The following is a 20,095-nucleotide window of genomic DNA, read 5'->3' as shown; positions in this document are numbered from 1 at the left end:
GTCCCGCTCTAACAAATATAAGTGAAGCAAAAGAGCATTCTACAAATGGCGGTTTTCTATGTGTAGGGAAACAGGCAATCCAAACTTCAAAAGATATAAGTGAAGCACAAGAAGCATTCTATAAAGCCAACCAAGGACTATCTCATACCAGCATGGTACATAAAAGAAAAAAGAAGAATTAAAAAAAAACGCTCCAACCATTTGCACATATCATGTGACGAATTAAAATATATCTTCGAGTAAAATTACCGATAGATTGTAGACGAAAGAGGGGATGCCTTCTGGGGCATCCCCAAGCTTAGACGCTTGAGTCTTCCTTGAATATTACCTTGGGGTGACTCAGGCATCCCCAAGCTTAGGCTCTTGCCTCTCCTTATTCCTTCATCCATCGTGCTCTCACCCAAAACTTGAAAACTTCAATCACACAAAACTCAACAAAACTTCGTGAGATCCGTTAGTATAATAAAATAAATCACCACTTCAAGTACTATTATGAACTCATTCTGAATTCATATAAGCATTATATCTACTGTAATCCAACTTCACCATGGTTCATACCCCCCCATACTACCCATAAATTCATCAGAATAAGAGAACAATGCATAGAAAACAGAATCTGTCAAAATAGAACGGTCTGTAGCAATCTGTATATTCCCTATACTTCTGATATCTCAAAAAATCTGAAAAATTACGAACGTCTGGAAAATTTTCACATCAATCAGAAGAAAAAACAATCAACTCAAAAACTCTTCCAGAATAAAAATGAAAATTAATTTCGTGAGCAGAAAGTTTCTGTCTTTTCTCAGCATGATCAAACAACTATCACCCAAACTAATCGTAAAGGCTTTGCTTGGCACATTATTTTAAAAACACAAAGGAATTGTACAAGGGGATAATTATTTTTGTGAGAAACTTCCATGAAAAATTCTACATTGTTTCCATGAGCATGAACACAAGTGTTCAAGGTCGACCCTCACTTCCACAATGCATCACCTTTCAATCGCTTCTCTTTTTGAAAAAGTTTTAAGTTCCCCTCTATGTTTTTTTTGTTTTTAAACTAAATAAAAGCACTCAACAGAAATAAATGACTCTCTAAAACTTCCAGGTTGTCTCCCAGGCAGCGCTTTCTTTAAAGCCATTAAGCTAGGCATAAAGTGCTCAAGTAATGGATCCACCCGGATCCCAAGGTATATCAAAGCCAATTTTAATTAGCAATGATTTGTAATTTAGTAGTGAGCACAAGGTAACATATATCATGCAATGACGAAGGCTAACTCTCTTCCTATGCATTGGCATGTCATAAAAGAACAATTCATGCACATCGAGTAAAGGCCAATACATAGCATAAGCAGTTTCTTGCAATTTTATCGTATTGGAAACATAGAGAGGTGGAGATGTAGTTCCTCTCTCATAATAATTACAAGTAGGAGCAGCAAGCACATGCATATTATATTCATAAAAATCATCATGTGTAACATAAGGAACTATATCTAGCTCATCTTCATAAGCATCATTCATATTGGCATCATGGCCACAACCGTAGCAAGCATCAAGTTCATCAAAAAGGGATATTTCAAACGAATCCAAGGGATCATAGCATTCATCTTTCGGTAAGAACGAAGGGAAATTAAATAATGTATGAGTAGAAGAGTTACTCTCATTAGAAGGTGGACACGGGTAGCTAGTCCGTTCTTCCTCCTTTTGTTCTTCGCTATCCTCGTCATCTTTTTCATCTACTGAGCTCACAATTTCAGCAATTTCTTCTTCCATAGTTTCCTGCAAAATAATAGTCTCTTCTTGGGCAGCATACGATTTCTCCTTAAATCGTTCAATATGGGCATTATATTCATAATTAGTATAACAATAACGAAGCATAGCCAAATTTTCAGATCGGTAAGGAGCATCATCATTATCATCATACCCTTTAAACAGAGCCTCAATTTCATAAGCACCCATAAAAGCAACAAACTCTTCTATTTGATCCACATCATAGTAATCATATATACCATTAGCATAAGAAGACAAGGTTCTATGATCATTAAACTGATAAGAAAAGGGAAGGTGTGGAGCCTTCATCCTAGAGCAACAAGTAACACCATGTCTCTTGCATAGTTCCCAAGCATACCGTTTCAACAAATGGATTTTATCCCATAAAAGTTTCCCTTTTTGAGTCAAGCGATAATCCCTAAAGTATTCACGTTGATCCAACGTGTATCCCATTATATAATTGAATGGGGCTTTCTCAGGATTATTAATGAAGTATATAATATTTTCCACGTAACGAGCATCGAGGGTTTTAGGAGGTTCCCCATCTCCATGAGTAGCAAGTACACCTAATTTTTTTGGTATTTCGTGTTCAATATCCATAACTAAAGATAGAGAACAACTTAGAACAGCAAATAAATCTACTTAGTGATAAAGCAAACAAGCACACACGAGAATATTCACCCCACGCTATCTCTCCCCGGCAACGGCGCCAGAAAAAGGTCTTGATAACCCACAAGTATAGGGGATCAATTGTAGCCTTTCTCGATAAGTACGAGTGTCGAACCTAATGAGGAGCTAAAGGTAGGACAAATATTCCCTCAAGTTCTATCGACCACCGATACAACTCTACGCACACTTTACGTTCGCTTTACCTAGAACAAGTATGAAACTAGAAGTACTTTTGTAGGAGTGATAGGATAGGCTTGCAAGAAAGTAAAGAACACGTAAATAAAACTAGGGGCTGGTTCGATAAAGAAACAAATACGTTAGTCTAACGAGTGTGGAAAAGTGGTGGTAGGAGTTGTGGAATTGTCCCTAAGCAATTGACTACGTTACTAGATCGATAGCAAGTATCATGTAGGAGAGGCCTCTGCTAGCATGTCATCCCTTACTTGGAATTCTATGCACTTATGATTGGAACTATTAGCAAGCGTCCGCAACTACTAACGTTCATTAAGGTAAAACCGAACCATAGCAATAAGATATATTGGTCCCCCTTCAATCCCATATGCATCAATTTCTATGCTAGGTTTGAAGCTTGTGTCACTCTAGCCTGCCAATACATAGTCCTATCAACATACAACTTACCCTATGGTGTGATCCACGTGCGCTATCATATGATGGGCACCAAAGGACAGCAACATAACCACAAGCAAATTAAACCAACCATAGCAATTCATCAATCACCGATAGGACAATGATAATCTACTCAGACATCATAGGATAGCAACACATCATTGGATAATAATATGTAGCATAAAGCACCATATTCAAGTAGAGGGTACAACGCGTTGTGGGAGAGTGAACCGCTGAATATAGATGGGGGAAGCTGATGGAGATTTTGGTGAAGATGACGGAGGTGTTGGTGTAGATCGCCGTCACACGATGATGTCCCGGGCGGCGTTCCGGCGCCGCCGGGAGAGAGAGGGAGAGAGCCCCCCTCCTTATTCTTCTTCCTTGACCTCCTCCCTAGATGGGAGAAGGGTTTCCCCTCTGGTCATGGTCTCCATGGCGGCGGAGGGGCGAGAGCCCCTCCGAGATTGGATCTCTCTCTCTGTGTCCTTCTGTTTCTGCGCTCCGAGATTCTGCGTTTCACCGTTTCTTAAATTTCTGGAGATCCGTAACTCCGATTGGGCTGAAATTTTAACACGATTTTCTTCTGGATATTATCTTTCTTGCGGCGAAAGAAGGGCTCCAACCGTCGTAAGGAGTGGCCACAAGCCTACCAGCTGTCGCCGTACCTCCTGGTGGCGGCTACACGGCTTGCGGGCCCCCCGTGCATCGCCTCGTGTTGATTCTTCTTCCCAAAAATCATAAATATTCCAAAAAAATCCCCGTAAGTTTTTATTACGTTTGGACTTCGTTTGGTATGGATATTCTGCGAAACAAAAAACATGCAACAAACAAGAACTAACACTAGGCACTGGATCAATATGTTAGTCCCAAAAATAGTATAAAAAGTTGCCAAAAGTATATGAAACTTGTAGAATATTGGCATAAAACAATCAAAAATTATAGATACGACGGAGACGTATGACGCGCCGACGCAAATCAGGCTAAAAAATGGGACGGAAATGGGTCGGCAGGCAGACGAAAAGTGGACGCGCGTCTGTTTGGGTCGGTGTGTTGGGCCGACTTTTCTATCGGCCGCGAATCAAATGGACGCACGCGAACGGAATGGATAGGCTTGTTGGAGTTGCTCTAATGAAGCTGCGTTGGAGCACTGTTGCACCAGGCTGTGCTACGATGAGGGTCTAATGAAGCATCGCCAGGGTTGTCGATGTTGCAATGGAGGTTTGTCGGAGCATCGTTGGGTCGCTGGTCCTGCAGTGGAGCGAGAAAGAGAGCATCGTGGACAACAACTTTGCAGAAGCGGGGCAGTAGTAGCATGCGCTTATTTATTTATTTTGAAATGGAGGCAAAAGCTTTGCCTCATCTCATTAATTAATAAGAGAATTGGATGGTTGATAAACGGAAAATAGGGCAAAAATCGTTACAAGACGTCCAAACAGGACACACGGGGCGACGTGGCAACTCACATAAGAACGCGCTCACCTCGTCGAGGAGAGAACACCGTCGATGCTGCAACCCGGTGTCATCGCCATCACGCCTACACAAGGGCGACTCCGGCTCCGCCATCGACAACCATCAATATAGCCCTCACCGCACGCAAACGCCGAGGCCCATGCCGGCCAATGCCAAACAGTCAACAGCACGCGCCAACTACCAGGTAGTTACAACTCTGTCGACGAGCATTGCAAGAGAAAAGCACCGAGCCTGCACCGAGACAGCGCCAGAACTGACCACCCGCCTCATGTCATCGTCGCCGCAAGGGCCCCTCCTCAACAACTTCGAGTCCAGAAAGACAAAGTGAGGCACATCCACCCCTCGAACACGCCGGATGAGACCGACTACCAAAACTCAGCAGCAAACCAACTCCGCTCGAAGCGGCCATCGTTACCACACAAGAAGTCACGCCAACCATCCACATCGTCAGTCGGGCACCTGCCGACCATGATGTTGTGCATGTCCAGCTCCGGCAAAGCACGAGGGAGACCGATGACCCTCAAGGTAACGCCCCAAGGGGGTAGCAACGTGGGAGAGCGACACCGTCACCCGACTCACTTTGGAGTCTTAGGCTTTCGCCCAATGTCCATGCTCTGAAGGTGCTGGGCGAGGAGAGGCTCCATAACGACCCCCATGGAGGAAAATGACATCCACGGACGCCGTGCCGTCTAGGCTTTCGCCTGGAGCCACCTCGCCGAGCACCCCCACGCAACCGGCGGTGCAACTCCACCGGTCCGCAAGCCCATTGTCCCACACACCTCCTACGAGACGACGGCGCCACCGCCACACAGGAGCCACCAATTTCATTGCCAGCAAACACCGGCGTGCGGACACGCCGTCGTACCTTCACCATGGCACACCCCCACACCAACCACCACTATCAACAAAGGCTGTTTGCGACGGCCGACCCTCGCTGCCTCCGCCCGCGCCGCCCGTGAGCCGACAACCAAAGGAGCAGCCCGCCAATATCTCGAACAGGGAGCTGCCACCCCGATGCACCGCCCTCATCGCCGCAACCACAGATCCACAAGCCAAGGGAGGATCCTCTGGCACCGCAGCATCACCGCCTGGAGCAGCGGAGCAGCACCGCCCCCACGCTCGAGAACGACGACCGAGGGGTCCCGCCCCGCCGTGCCGCCAGGGCTTTGCCCCGCGACGCCTCCGGCGGCGACGAAAGGAGAGGAAGGCGCAGGGGGCTTGCTCGAGCCCGCAAAGACGCCTCGGTGCGGCCCGGCGTGACCGCGTAGGAGCGGGATCGGGAGAGGAGGAGGGCCCGACTCGAGCCCCTCAGCGGGCAGAAAGACGGCGCCGGACTTCGGGATGGATGGAGGCAACATGCACTTATGGTGGAGAGGCTCGGAGATTGTGATGCGGGATCCGTGGAGAGAAAAGCAAATGGTTGTAATGGATTGCATTTAACGACCACGGAGGTGATTTATGTTTATGCTCGAATCAGTCGGATGATTTGTAGCACACGTATTTGTTTTTTTATAGCTGCCTTTGATTAGATGTCTATAAAACTTTAATGATTTGATACATTGTTGTCTTTCCGTTTGTGCAATTGAATGGAAAAAAGGGAATGCCCGGTTGGAAAAAATATCATGCTCAAGTTTCCTAAAAAAGTCAAAACACTGAATTTTGTCAAAACTGGTGTGCGAACAGAGCAGGTGAGGGGCCTCTTTCGCGGAACCATCACCGGCTAACTGGGCCACTACTCTACAAGTACCGGGCCCTTTGGTCGCTGCCCAGCCGCAGCCGGCACCATTCACCCCGCTTTCTGCACCACAGTACAGTAGCTTCGGTCCGGTCATCGTCACCGCTGACGAGTGTCTCGCTTTGCGAGGAGCGCGTGGCATCAGCCCGGCGCAGCTAAACAAACCACTGAACCCGACGAGCGACAAGTTTCGAGCAAGAGCTCATCCATATCCCCCATTTCCCCCTCTACCCAAGAGACCAACAACGATGGCCTCGGAGCCGGCGGTCGTCCACAGCGGCGGGTGCCACTGCCGGCGCGTGCGGTGGCAGGTGGAGGCGCCGGCGAGCGTGGTGGCGTGGATCTGCAACTGCTCCGACTGCTCCATGCGGGGGAACACCCATTTCGTCGTGCCCAAGGACAAGTTCGCGCTCCAGGCCGGCGCCGCCGAGTTCCTCACCACCTACACCTTCGGCACCCACACGGCCAAGCACACCTTCTGCAAGGTGTGCGGGATCACCTCGTTCTACATCCCGAGGTCCAACCCCGACGGCTTCGCCGTCACCGCGGCCTGCATCGACCCCGGCACCCTGGCGCACGTCGAGTACAGGAAGGCGGACGGGAGGAACTGGGAGGACTGGATCGAGGGGAGCGGCATCTCCGAGTTCTCCAAGCCCGCGGCAGCCGAGTAGGACCTGCCATGGCCTGTGTGCGGTTCAGGATTTCAGGTCAGTTTGGTTCGTGGCTGCGGGCTGAAATTCTTCTCCTTGTTAGCGAAAAGTATGTGAGAATAAACGTGGATATGGTAGTCTGAATTCTTCTCCTTGTTAGTGAAAAGTTTGGTTGGTGGTTGCTGGATGAATTCTGCGTTGTGCTTAATGGATGTCTAGACTCCGTGTTGCAATGCTTCATTCAGTAGCCATGGGATGAGACTGAGCCTATAGCCCTATACATATCCACTGTGTGTAAAATTTCAGGAAGTGGACATTCAGAGAACAATAACAGTTTTAGTTGTGCTTACCTTCTCTAGGGAGAGAGAGAGAGAGAGAGAGAGAGAGAGAGAGAGAGGCTATTGCGATAGTGGCTTACCTTCCCTGATGATTGTTAATGCACACGAGAAGCAGAGTTCTTCAATTGACTGAAAACAAGTGTCACTACAAAGTACGCTCAAGTGCTCAACAACGCAAAGGGAAGGGAAATGAACATACAAATACTACTACTAGTTTGGCCAACAGGTTACCATCACTCTCCAACATACTCCGTAGCTTAAAACACGTTCTTATATTATGGGACGGAGGAAGTAGAAGTTTACATGAATACAGATGAGCTCGGGAGATGCTGCAATATCTGTAATAGATCCACGAGACATGCCGAGACTCTGCCAAAGATGCTTCGTTGCCCTCCAAGCTTGAGGCTCTTCAGCGCGGTGTTCTGCCGGTCATCCACGGCTTCTCCAGCAAAAGACGGCTCTCGGGCATATTTGGGAGCAGCGGATGAAGATGAAGGCCATGGCAAATGGATGCCAAGTTTAATTGGTACGAGGTTGGCTCTCAGATGGTACAATGGATCAGCTTGAGAGGGGGCATTAATCTTTTTGTAGACTTGCTGGAAGGGATCGCCTTAGCATATTCTTTCAGCACCAAATTTGCTGAGTCCCTTTAGGCTTTAGCCCTGCCCTTTATGCTTCACAAAGCAGATGGTGATCTAGTGCAAGTTTTGTTGGTTTTGTCGCCCAGTGTAGAACTTGTGGGTGACTGAAAAAGGAAGTAATCTACACTTCTTTACACAGGATTATTGGCACTTGTTCATACGGGCCCTATGCAGTTGGTCCCGGTCATCAAAACGCACTATATGGCTGTGCAAACATTAAGCATGTTGTCAACCAAGAACATAGTGTTTGCAAATTGTTCATTTCCATCTTGCAGTAACAAAAGAGTGATATGCCGCAGGTATAAAATGTTGAACATTTTGCATTGTCAATCGAATCTAAACGCCAGTGGCCTTAAGATCAAGACTGTTCTGTGGCTAACACACTTTTAAGAGCAAGTACAATAGAGCTGGTTATAAAAAATAAAGTAGTATATTTTGCTTAGTTAGAGGAAAGAGAAGGGGAGAGAGAAGGTAACCGGCTCTTAGTTGGTCACCCAACCTATGCCGCCCGAGGCGATCGGCTAGGCGATCTGTGAGATCGCCGGCAGGGAGCGTTGCGGGGAGACCAGGACAGATCTTTCTGCGGCATCTCTCTTGTCTACCGCTGATGGCGCATCTCATCGGAGATGGGAGATTTCCTACATGGACAATGCTCTGGTTTCAAGAACCGAACGTCGTGGATTCATCTACCTCCACCAGGATTCGCGCTGGATTACGGTGAGAGATGATGAACATGACATCTTGGCAGGAACTTATCTGCAACAACATGAGATCCCCAAGGAGGGGGACGAGCTGGAGATCGATGGATTCCGTGTGTCCGTGCGGAGCCCATGGTCACCGAGAAAGATCGACAACGAGCCGGCCACGGTATGCGATCTTACCATCAAATCTACTCGCGATGGATTCCGTGTGTCCGTGCGGAGCCCATGGTCACCGAGAAAGATCGACAATGAGCCGGCCACGGTATGCGACCTTACCATCAAATCTACTCGGGTTGGAGGTCGTTTCAGGGTCTTGGTTGACCAGGATGAAGAAGATGAAGATGGGGAAGAGATGGATAGCCCTTCTTTTGATGATCACGCGAGGTACAAACCCAACTCGATGATGCCGGCTACGATCATTCATGGTAGCAAGTCTGCATCGGACATTCAGATGGTGAAGAAGAAGATGGGAACGACTAAGGGGGTTAAACCATGGATCGGCCCGATCCCTAAGGTAAATCTCCAACCTTGTACTCTTTCCTATTTCTTCAATCAAAATTACTGGAATCCTGTCAAAAAAGAAGAAGAAGAAACGATGCCACGCCGCTCAGCCGCGTGATTCCAGGAGAATTTTTTTGAATTCCTTGGGCGTCGTTTGCGGGCCTGAGGAGACACTTTCAGGTTTGGGTTTCGTGGAACCTGGGTATGTGGCCGAGGATCAAGCCCAAGCCCGTGTCGATATTCCTTCATGCGATACCGATGTAGCATTGGGGTCTTTGGACCAGGCCAAAGCCCATGCTACTGTCGTTGCCCATCCATGCAGTATCGTCGTACAGCACGAGACTTATCTCCTGCCGCCAGGGACTAGGGTTCCTAAGCGACCAAAGCAAGGCTTCCCTTCGTTGAAATCGGGAAGGGCAGCACGTATACTCCCCATCGGGGTTTCTTCGGAGGCCATGGCAGGACAGGGTCATCGCCATCAACCGCCACCAGCGCAGCCTCCAACGCGCCTGACGGGGCAGGGGAATCGCCCTTCCCAGCAGTCTGGTAGGACGGCGCCTTCTGCTGCATCGGCTGGCGCTCAAGCATTGGCCGAGGCCAACAGACAGCAGCCGCGTGGACTTTGGGGCGATGATGGTGTCAACGCCTATGGGGATGGTCAGCACCGAGGGTCTTCCTCCTCGAGCGGTGGGCGTGGCTACGCATGGCAGAATAATGGAGGAGGTGGCAATGGGTTCAATGCACCGCGTGGCAAATTTGTGCCGGGGATATCAGGTCCTCCAAATCCGAAGAGAGGAAGATTCAGACAGAACTGGGGTGGTCGAGGGGGAGGAAGGAAGCTGAAGCCCCCTTTACCTCCTCAGGATGTACCAGTGGAAAAAGATGAACCCAACAAGGCACCGACAAAGGAGGCGGACAAGGATTCCAGTCTCATCCAGGCTCATGGCAATGTGGCTGATCCTATTCCAGTCGATAAGAACACTGCTATTGGCAAGGGGTAAGGAGGTGATAGACCCTCCAAATGGGCGCGCAAGAAGGAGAAAATGACATGCTATCGGTGCAGTGAGACGGGGCACTTTGTCTCCGAATGTAAGGCCGAGCTTTGTGTGTTTTGCTTGAAGCCCAAGCATGGCACAACTAAGTGCCCTCTTACGATTGGACAAATGCCGGTGGTGACCACATATGGTGTTTGTTGTCAGGAACTGATGTTCTTTGAGTCGCCGGCTGCTACGGCAACGGTTCACACACCGGATGCAGGTTTCACTGGTACTGTTACCGTGTCACGTGGAAATATGACTGTTGAGCAGGTGGTGCAGCAGCTAAGGGAGCTGGTATCCTCGACATTCAGGTGGGAACCAGTTTTGATTGCAGAAAATGTACTCAAGGTGGTTTTCCCTACCAAAGAGAATTTGGCTCGTCTGCTCAAGTTTGGCATGTGCAGAGTGCCTAGCACTAATTGTGTGCTTGAGTTTGATGCTTGTAAGAGCGAGGAGCCACAAGGAGTGCCTCTACCTCAGATTTGGGTTCGCTTCACGGGAGCTTCGTCCAGGGCGATCAATGACTTTTTGGTTACTTGGAGCTTGGGGTCGCTCATTAGCAAAACAGAGGAAGTGGACATGGTGTTCACTAGAGCTAAAGGTGTTGCGAGGGTGCTGGTTAGTGTGATTGATATTGAGCTAGTTCCGGATGAGGTTGTATGGACTCATGCGGGAATGCGATATACTCTCCAGCTCGAGATTGAGAGTCCTCTGTTGTTCGATGAGGGTGTGACAGACAAGGACGTCCATATGACGGATGGAGATGATGTTGTTGGTTCAAGGGAGTCAGAAAAACATCATCAACCGTCTGTGAACACTAAGGAGCCGAACCACACACTGTCTTCGCCTAATACAGGTGCAGGGGGTAGCCGCTCGGCTAATGCACCTATGGACGAGCTGAGGTTTGGTTCCTTCGAACCCGCTTCCACGCCAGCTAGGGTTGGAGGAGCACGTGGGGCGGCGGACAAAGAGGGCCTGCTTCAGTCTAGGCTACCAAGGTTCCCAGGGAAGAACCCACGGGGTAAGGCTGATCTTACTATTTCGCAACCTAAGCAGGTGCTACCGACTGTGTCACTTGGGGAGTATCTGGCTGGAGCTAGAACGGTTGGCAACATGGCGCTGGATGGTGGTTGCAACTCCAATACTTTCGATCCTGACGAAAGAATAGTGGACAACTTGGTGCTGGATGGAGGTGTGCAGTCCAGCCCTCTCTCTCCTAAGACTAATGCTTCGGTCCTAGTGGATGGATTGGAACTGGTGTCGAAGGTGGACATAGATAGTGCACAAGTGGCGGCAACCAAGCAAGGTATTGCACAGTTCTCTGTTGACGGAGTTATAGCATTTGGCGGTATTCTGAATCCGATGACTCCGGATAGAAGGTCTAGTCAGCGGATCCAGACTCAGCCAGATGCGGACGACTTGCAGATGGGTTGTGCAATGCAGGCTGCAAAAGTGAAGGATGCTAAAAATTCGACAGGTATGTCAATTAACACAGACCATTCCATTCCTCATTTTTCACCGCATGAAATTATAGATAATGTTGTTTCTGTTGGGGTTACCTTGGGTAACACGAGTAAAGAAGTTTCAAAATCTATTAATGACCTACTGGACTTAGAAGTCGATAGGGCTTTAGATATTATTCGGAACTTAGCTGTAGGGCAACCAATGAACGATTCTGAGATCACTAAACTGGGGGGCTGAATTTGCTTTGTGAGAATCTAGCCCCAATGGATGCTCTAGAGGAGGGAGATGATGATCTTCATGATCAATGCTTACCCAATGGGCAGTTTTGTGATGTTGGCATAGAAATACCTGGTTATATGGACCAGGTGTTTGCTTCTGAAAAAACCAAAACGAACTTGGAAATGGAAAGTGTATCTGGTTTCTACACTGCGTAGAAGTGCTAGATCTAAGACTGCAAAAAAATTCCATGATGAAACATGAGAGGAATTTTTGGAATAGCAGAGGTCTGAGAGACTTGGCTAAAATTAGGTTCCTAGCAGAGGTGACTTTAGAGCACAGTCTTGATTTTATCGCGCTAATGGAGACAGGGCGAGATAGTTTCACATCATAGTTCCTAAGCTCTTTATCAGCAAGAGTTGGTTTCGACTCGCACTGTCTCCCTCCAAGAGGAAGGTCCGGTGGGATCTTACTTGGAGTCCGATGCGAAACCCTTCAAGTGCGAGAAGTGGTGTTAGGGGAGTTTACGGTCAAATTTAGGATTCGACCTAAGGGAGATGGGTTTCAATGGGCTCTTGTTGCTGTTTATGGTGCAACCCAGACGGAGCATAAACCCGACTTTCTTGCTGATCTGGTTAGGATTTGTGACGAGAAATTACCATTGTTGGTAGGGGGTGACTTCAATATCATCAGGCGTGCTGATGAAAAAAAACAATGATAATTTCGATGGCAAATGGCCATTTATGTTCAACAGAATCATAGAGCCTGGACCTCAGGAAGATTGATCTCTCAGGTAGGAAATATACCTGGGCTAATTCTCTACAAAATCAGACTTTTGAAAAGTTGGACAGGGTGCTTACTAGCATTGATTGGGAACAGAAGTTCCCGCTAGTAACGGTACGAGCACTTCAAAGGGCAATATCTGACCACACTCCACTTTTGCTAGACTCTGGTAATGCCACTCATATGGGGGAAAAAGATGGTTTCTCCTTTGAATCTAGTTGGTTCACACGTGAGGGCTTTATGAACATGATTGATAGGGAATGGAACAAGGAAGTGGGTGGGAATTCAAACGTGGACAGATGACAAAACAAGATCCGACATCTTAGACAATTTTTACGAGGTTGGGCTAAGAATGTCTTTGGGATTTATAAGGATGAGCAAGACAGACTTCTCAAACTTATAGATGATCTGGATCGTAAGGCAGAGACCTGTGTGTTGGATGAAAACGAACGGTCTTCAAAGAACGAGGCTGGACAAAGAGTACGAGTCCTCCTTAGAGAGGAGGAAATGAAATGGGCACTTAGAGCCAAAGTAAGGGCAATCGTCCATGGGGACAATAACACCAGATTTTTCCACTTAATTGCAAATGGCAAACATAGGAAAAAGAGGATTCTGCAGCTTGAGTAGGATGAGGGTACAATAGTAGGTCATGAGAATCTAAAATTGTATATCTCGAACTATTAGAAACAGTTGTTTGGTGCTCCAGATCATAGTTTTGTGTCTATGTATGAGCATCGGGTAGAGGATATTACTCAAGTCGGAGAGGCCGATAATGAGAGTTTATCCGCTCCATTTTTGGAGAAAGAGGTGTTACAGGCTATTGAGGGTATGAGGAACGGAAAAGCTCCCGGTCCAGATGGGTTTCCGGCTGAGTTTTATAAGAAGTGTCGGCATATTATCAAGAAAGACCTGATGTCAATGTTTCATGATCTGTTTTGTGGACACTTACAACTCTTTCACCTGAATTTTGGTACCATTACGTTGTTACCAAAGAAGGAGGGTGCTACGCGGATTGAACAATTTCGTCCTATTTGTGTGTTAAACGTTAGCTTCAAAATTTTCACGAAGGTGGGAACGGATAGGCTAACTAAGATGGCCCATTCGATGGTGCAATATACGCAGACGACCTTTATGCCTGGACATAACATTCTAGAACGGGTCGTGGTCTTACATGAGACTTTGCATGAGATGCACTCCAAGAAACTTGATGGAGTGATATTCAAAGTAGATTTTGAAAAATCATACGACAAAGTGAAATGGTCTTTTCTACAACAAACCCTATGTATGAAGGGGTTTGGTGAGATATGGCGCAAGCATATCGACTTTTTTTATAAAAAAAGGAAGTGTCGGTATTAAAGTAAATGATGATGTGGGTCATTTCTTTCAGACACTGAAGGGTCTTAGACAAGGTGACCCTATGTTTCCTATTTTTATTTAACATTGTTGAAGATATGTTGGCACTCATGATCAGAGAGCTAATGAGAAAGACCTTGTACGGGGACTAGTACCACATCTAGTGGATGGGGGTGTCTCTATTCTAAAGTATGCAGATGACACGATCCTTTTTATGGAACATAATCTTAAAAGGCCAGAAACATGAAACTCATCTTGTGATTATTTGAACAGCTATCTGGGCTGAAGATTAATTTTAACAAAAGTGAACTGTTTTGTTTTGAAACGCAAAAGCAGAACAACTCACTTATAATCAACTATTCGGATGTGAAAGTGGTAATTTACCTTTCACGTACTTAGGGGTCCCTATCCACCACCGAAAGTTGACAAATAAGGAGTGGAAATGTATCGAAGACCGATTTGAAAAAAATTAAGCTGCTGGAAAGGCAAGCTTTTATCCTATGAAGGACGTTTGATACTTGTTAATTTTGTATTATCAAGCATGCCCATGTTTCTTCTATCCTTTTTTGAAGTACCAGTTGGGGTGCGAAAAAGGTTGGATTTCTATCGGTCTAGGTTCTTCTGGCAGAGTGATGAGGTCAAGACCAAATATAGCTCACTAGATGGGACATTATCTGCAGACCAAAGGACCAAGGAGGTTTGGGGATTGAGAATTTAGAGGTTAAGAACAGATGTTTGCTTAGCAAATGGTTGTTCAGACTATCTGTGGAACAAAAGGTATGTGGGTACAAATTCTGAAGAACAAGTACCTACAACACAAGACCTTAGCTCAGGTCACCACAAGACCAGTTGACTCTCCTTTTTGGAAGGGTATGATGAGGTCTAAAACTGCATTTTTCAACAGAACTAGGTCTATCATTGGAAATGGTGAATTAACTAGATTCTGGAAAGATACATGGCTAGGGTAGAGCCCTTGGCTCTTCAGTATCCACAGCTTTACAATATTGCCCAACGTCGACAGGCATCCGTTGCGACAGTATTGTGTGAGACTCCTCTAAATATTCAGTTTTGTAGAGCCTTGATTGGTGACAGATGGACTAGATGGCTGCATCTAGTCAGAAGGCTGATGGACATTAGCCTTTCTGACTGCCCTGATAGTGTTCAATGGAGGTTGACCACTAATGATATATTTACTATAAAATCTATGTACGTGCACCTCATAGATTCTTCGTCTATTCCAAAATCCATGCATATATGGAAGGTCAAAGTTCCCCTTAAGATAAAAAATCTTCATGTGGTTTGTTCACAAAGGAGTTATTTTAACTAAAGACAATTTGGCCAAGCGTAATTGGAAAGGAAATTAAAGATGCAGCTTTAGTCAGAATAAAGAAACTATTAAGCACCTCTTTCTAGATTGTCCTATGGATAAACTTTTATGGCGCTTGATCCATATTGCTTTTAACATTTGCCCTCCTACTAGCATTAACATGTTATTTGGGACGTGGTTGAAGGGCGTCAATGTTGACTATGCTAAACTTATTCGTGTTGGTACCTCTGCACTATTATGGGCTGCATGGAACTGCAGAAATGATTTAGTTTTTAACAGACAAAACTATATTCACTTTTTGCAGGTTATCTTCAGGGCTACTGACTTGATTCGCACGTGGTCCTTGCTCACTCCCGTGGAAGCCAGGGAGCCTTTGGTTACTGGGTGTGCCCGACGAGAGATGGTAGCTCAGGGTATCTTCAACCGGTTTGTATGGCGACATATTAAAAGGATAGGTGGATAGTCATCTAGGATTATTTCCGTTATCAGTTGCGGCGTGATAGACGCCTTGTATCTTTTTCTTTTTCAAGACCGCTATGTACTTGGTTCAGACTTGTTTCGTGTTTAATAAAAGGCTGCATGCATCACTCGATGCAGAGGCCGGGGCGATGCCTCATTTTCGAAAAGAAAAGTTAAGAACCAGCTCTAGCACGTGCTCCTAGACACTTTGTGAGAATGAAAGATGGGACATATAATAAAAAAGTAATACATTCTTTTAACAATTATTATACATGTTAGCTATAAAAATGGACTATAGATGACATGGCAATGCCTTAGGCTGGCCATAGTGAGGAGTATCATATAGTAGTATCATGCATATGATATTATTGTATGATACTACCTTCATAGTGCATAGTATCATAAACTAGTATCATAGATGGCCTCATTTATTGACATGCATGACTGTTAGAGCATATATCTCCATATGTGGTTTTGGTAATTGATGACAATTCCTATGGACTAATGGTTGCCTTAAGTTATATTTATAGGATTTGTCCATAGGCACTTCTTGAAGTCCATCTGTTGGGTTCAAGGAGTTTATATGATGACCAAGGTGGTATTCAAGGTATTATCCAAAGAATGGTCATAGAGACACAAGGTTGATCAAGATCTCAGACAAAGAGTAAATCAAGATGATCGACACACAAAGCGTACAAGATGTACCGAGAGGGATCAAGTGATCCCATGGTATGGTAAGCATTGTCCATTACGTGTTTGTGTACTAACCCATGGTGTTCGTGAGAGTTCTATGTGGGGGTTAGGTGTGTTTCCATGGGCTTGCGTCAAAGAGAAGATCTCATACAACCCATGAAGTATGACGTCAAGTTGTGATCGTCATCAAGATTGCGATGTGCAAGTTCAAGTGGATCAGCACGAAGATATCATGCTTGAAGCTTGCTGTCCATTGTGGTGGCAATGGACTTGTGAAGATATGATAAAGAGTGGCTCACCCATAGTGAGTATGGGGGAGCAATCAACTAGTCTTCATCAAGCCAACGCAATCAAGAAAGGTGGTCCATCTTGAGGAAGCCAAGGTCATCATCATCTAGCTCAAGAGGACGAGGTGCAAGGTATAGGTTTGCCCTTGATAGGTTTTCCGTTTAGGATAGATTGTTGTACTATCAAGGGGGGCTCTCAAGTGAGTAGCTTGATCGTATCGTTCGTTGAGAGCTCAAACCATTTGCATCCTTGCATCATACTTCTTGGTTCTTGTTTGGTGTTTCTCTTTGTGAGTTTTAAAGCTTATGGTCATCTTCATGATAAGCTCGAGTTCATCGAAAACGGAGTCCATATGCATCTACTATGATGTTTTCGATGTTGGAGTTTTTGCCGGTTCTTCATTCATAGATGACTCACATCTCTATATCATTGACATCTTCATTCGCTGTTTGGATAGCTCTTGTCGTCCTGAATCCAACAAGCTTGGGTTTGCTCGATACGGAGCTCGTATGCGAAAGTTATGACTGTTTCAGTGGCGAGCGGTAGTACCGCTGGACCTAGCGGTAGTACCGCTAGAGTTGGCGGTAGTACCGCTGGACCTAGCGGTAGTATCGCTAGAGCTGGCGGTAGTACCGCTGTCCAGCGGTATTACCGCCCCTGGCCAGCGGTAGTACCGCTCCAAGTTTTTAGTACCGTCATCTTTGCGGTTGTACTGCGTCGGACCTTTTTGCGAAGACTTTCTTGGCGGTGGTAGTGCCTTTGCACTACCAGGGGCCCAGAGGTAGTACCGCTGGGACGAGCGGTAGTACCGCCGGAGTGCCAGCGGTAGTACCGCTGCAGCCAGTGGTAGTACCGCTAGCTGGCGGTAGTACCGGCCCTGGTCAGCGGTAGTACCGCTGGAGTGCCAGCGGTAGTACCGCTGGGCTCGGGCTGTAAGTGGGGGGTAACGGTCTGATTCCTTCCCCCACTATATAAAGGGGGTCTTCTTCCCCCTTGGCTTTATCCATTCGTTGAGCTCTTGTTCTACCTTCATTGTTGACATTCTTAGAGCTTGCTTACTCTCAATCCCTCCAATGATTCTTGCTTGTTCTTGAGGGAAAAGAGAGAGGAGATCTAGATCCACATCCCCACCAATCACTTTCTCCTCTATGTGAGGGGAACACCTTGGATCTTGATCTTGGAGTTCTTTGTGAGCTCCTTGTTCTTCTTCTCATATTTCTCCATAGCTTTCGTTGTTGTTGAGGGATTTGAGTGTGAGGGACTTGACCACTTCGTGTGTTCTTGCCATTGCATTGGTTGCATCGGTTTGAGTTCTCCACGGTGATACGTGGAAGTGAAGGTTGAGAAGCTTATTACCTTTGGTATTGTTCTTCGTGGATGCTTTGGCATCCTAGAAGCTTGGTGGTGTCTCGGAGCTCAATCATTGTGGTGTGAAGCCCCGGGCAAGCGTCGGGGCCTCCAATTAGGTTGTGGAGATAGCCCGAGCAATTTGTCCGGGTACCGGTAACCGCCCCCCAAGGGTTGCCACGTGTACGTGTTCGGTGACCGCCCCCAAGGTTTGCCATTTGTACGGGTTTGGTGACCGCCTTCAAGGGTCCCTTAGTGGAATCACGGCATCTTGCATTGTGCGAGGGCGTGAGGAGATTACGGTGGCCTTAGTGGCATCTTGGGGAGCATTGTGCCTCCACACCGCTCTAACGGAGATTAGCATCCGCAAGGGTGTGAACTTCGGGATACATCATCGTGTCCCCGTGCCTCGGTTATCTCTTACCCGAACCCTTTACTTATGCACTTTACTTTATGATAGACATATTGTTTATTGTAATATATCTTGCTATCACTTAGTTGTTTATCTTGCTTAGCATAAGTTGTTGGTGCACATAGGTGAGCCTAGTTGTTTGTAGGTTTTGTGCTTGACATATTAAACGTTAGTTTTATTCCGCATTTGTTCAAGCCTAAACCTTAATTATTTTAAAGCGCCTATTCACCCCCCTCTAGGCGACATCCACGTCCTTTCAATGACACATAGTAGTATAGCATTTAACATGTTACGATATCTACCTATGTTACTCTAACCCTCTCTCTCTTCTTTAATTGTGTGCCATGTCACCATGTTTGCTAGTCCCAAGTATATGATACTACCTAAGTTACTTCCACTATGGACAGCCTTATAGCCATCAGTTGGCTCGGAAAATCAATTTGGCTCCCAGGTCCAGATGATCCTGGTATTTGGGCCCTTCACATGCATCGTGATGTGCGCTCAGCCCCGTATTTCCTATCGTATTTGGTGGACAGAATCTCATCCTGTAGCCCACACAACACATTTATTACATGACGATGGTCGTTACTCTTGTGGTGGTACAGATGGGGACGATGTCTCGTACATACGGCCGAGCGCAGCTGGCCCACAGGACCTGGTGCTCTGCATGCTCCGCCGGATGGATCTCTTACGCATCTCCACCATGAACATACCTTGCCCCCTCCAAGCTCTGCGCCACATCGCGAGCAGATAATCTCAGCCACTACACGCGAGGCATCCGTTGTATGAACCAACTAATTTCACAACGCAAGAAGGAAGGATGGAGAGGGGGGCATCGGAGGCATACCTGGGCGTCATGGCCTTGAATCACAACATCATGGTCTCCATCAAGATTGGCTTATGTCGGTGTTTACTCACAACATAAGCCATGGGTAGGCTAAAGATGTTGGGAAACGAAATGGCATCGGAGGATGCTGGGAACGAGGTGGTACAAGCATGAAACACACGATATACCCAGGTTCAGGGATCTCCGTATAGATAACACCCCTAATCCTGCCGGAGTGTATGATGTATGAATGGGACTACAAAGTGCTCCTGGAGCTGTATTGAGGAGGAGGAAGAAGGAGCTGCCGGCTCGCGTCTGCCTCTCCTATGTGGTTGGTGTGTGTGCTGAGTTGACCGACCTTCTGCATGGAGGGGGCGGGGGGTTTTATAGACGAACCCACCGACCTACAATATGGATAAAAGGTACAAGAGTGGGACCCGGCTGGCAGCCTTGCTGGCTGGCCAGGGGGCCCACGGGGTCTTGTCTTGTCGCTGGAGGGGCCCGCCGGCTGCGAAGTCTTGTCTGGCTGTGGGACCCGCCGGCTAGCCAATAAGGCTCTCGCGTAAGGTTGACGCATGACACGTGTGGTACGCGAGATTCGTCATGGGCAAGCAGTACGGTCGTCTCCACTGTTCCCACGCAGAGTGCAGTAATGGGGTGGGAGTTTGACGGGCCGACACTGTGCAGGGTGATGGATCAGAGCCGGAGGAGATCAGCGGCGTGGCCGCCGACGCTATACCTACCGTGCATCCCGATCCAGTACCATTACTGACGCGTATCCACCTTTAGCC

At 46.9% G+C, this 20,095-nt stretch overlaps 1 protein-coding gene across 1 annotated transcript; it reads left to right on the top strand.

Annotated features, from left to right (window-relative positions):
* Positions 1 to 6,310: 6,310 nt before the first annotated feature.
* On the top strand, positions 6,311 to 15,905 carry LOC123397492 (centromere protein V). The gene is made up of 2 exons (XM_045092019.1): positions 6,311 to 6,975; positions 15,584 to 15,905. Exon 1 carries the CDS (start codon positions 6,517 to 6,519, stop codon positions 6,937 to 6,939), a length of 423 nt encoding a protein of 140 aa, XP_044947954.1. The 5' UTR covers positions 6,311 to 6,516; the 3' UTR covers positions 6,940 to 6,975; positions 15,584 to 15,905.
* Positions 15,906 to 20,095: the final 4,190 nt, after the last annotated feature.

Source organism: Hordeum vulgare, chromosome 5H, assembly GCF_904849725.1.
Source record: "Hordeum vulgare subsp. vulgare chromosome 5H, MorexV3_pseudomolecules_assembly, whole genome shotgun sequence".
NCBI classification, from domain to species: domain Eukaryota; kingdom Viridiplantae; phylum Streptophyta; class Magnoliopsida; order Poales; family Poaceae; genus Hordeum; species Hordeum vulgare.
The sequence above is the reverse complement of the archived record's forward strand: the minus strand, read 5'-3'. Positions and strand labels throughout refer to the sequence as shown.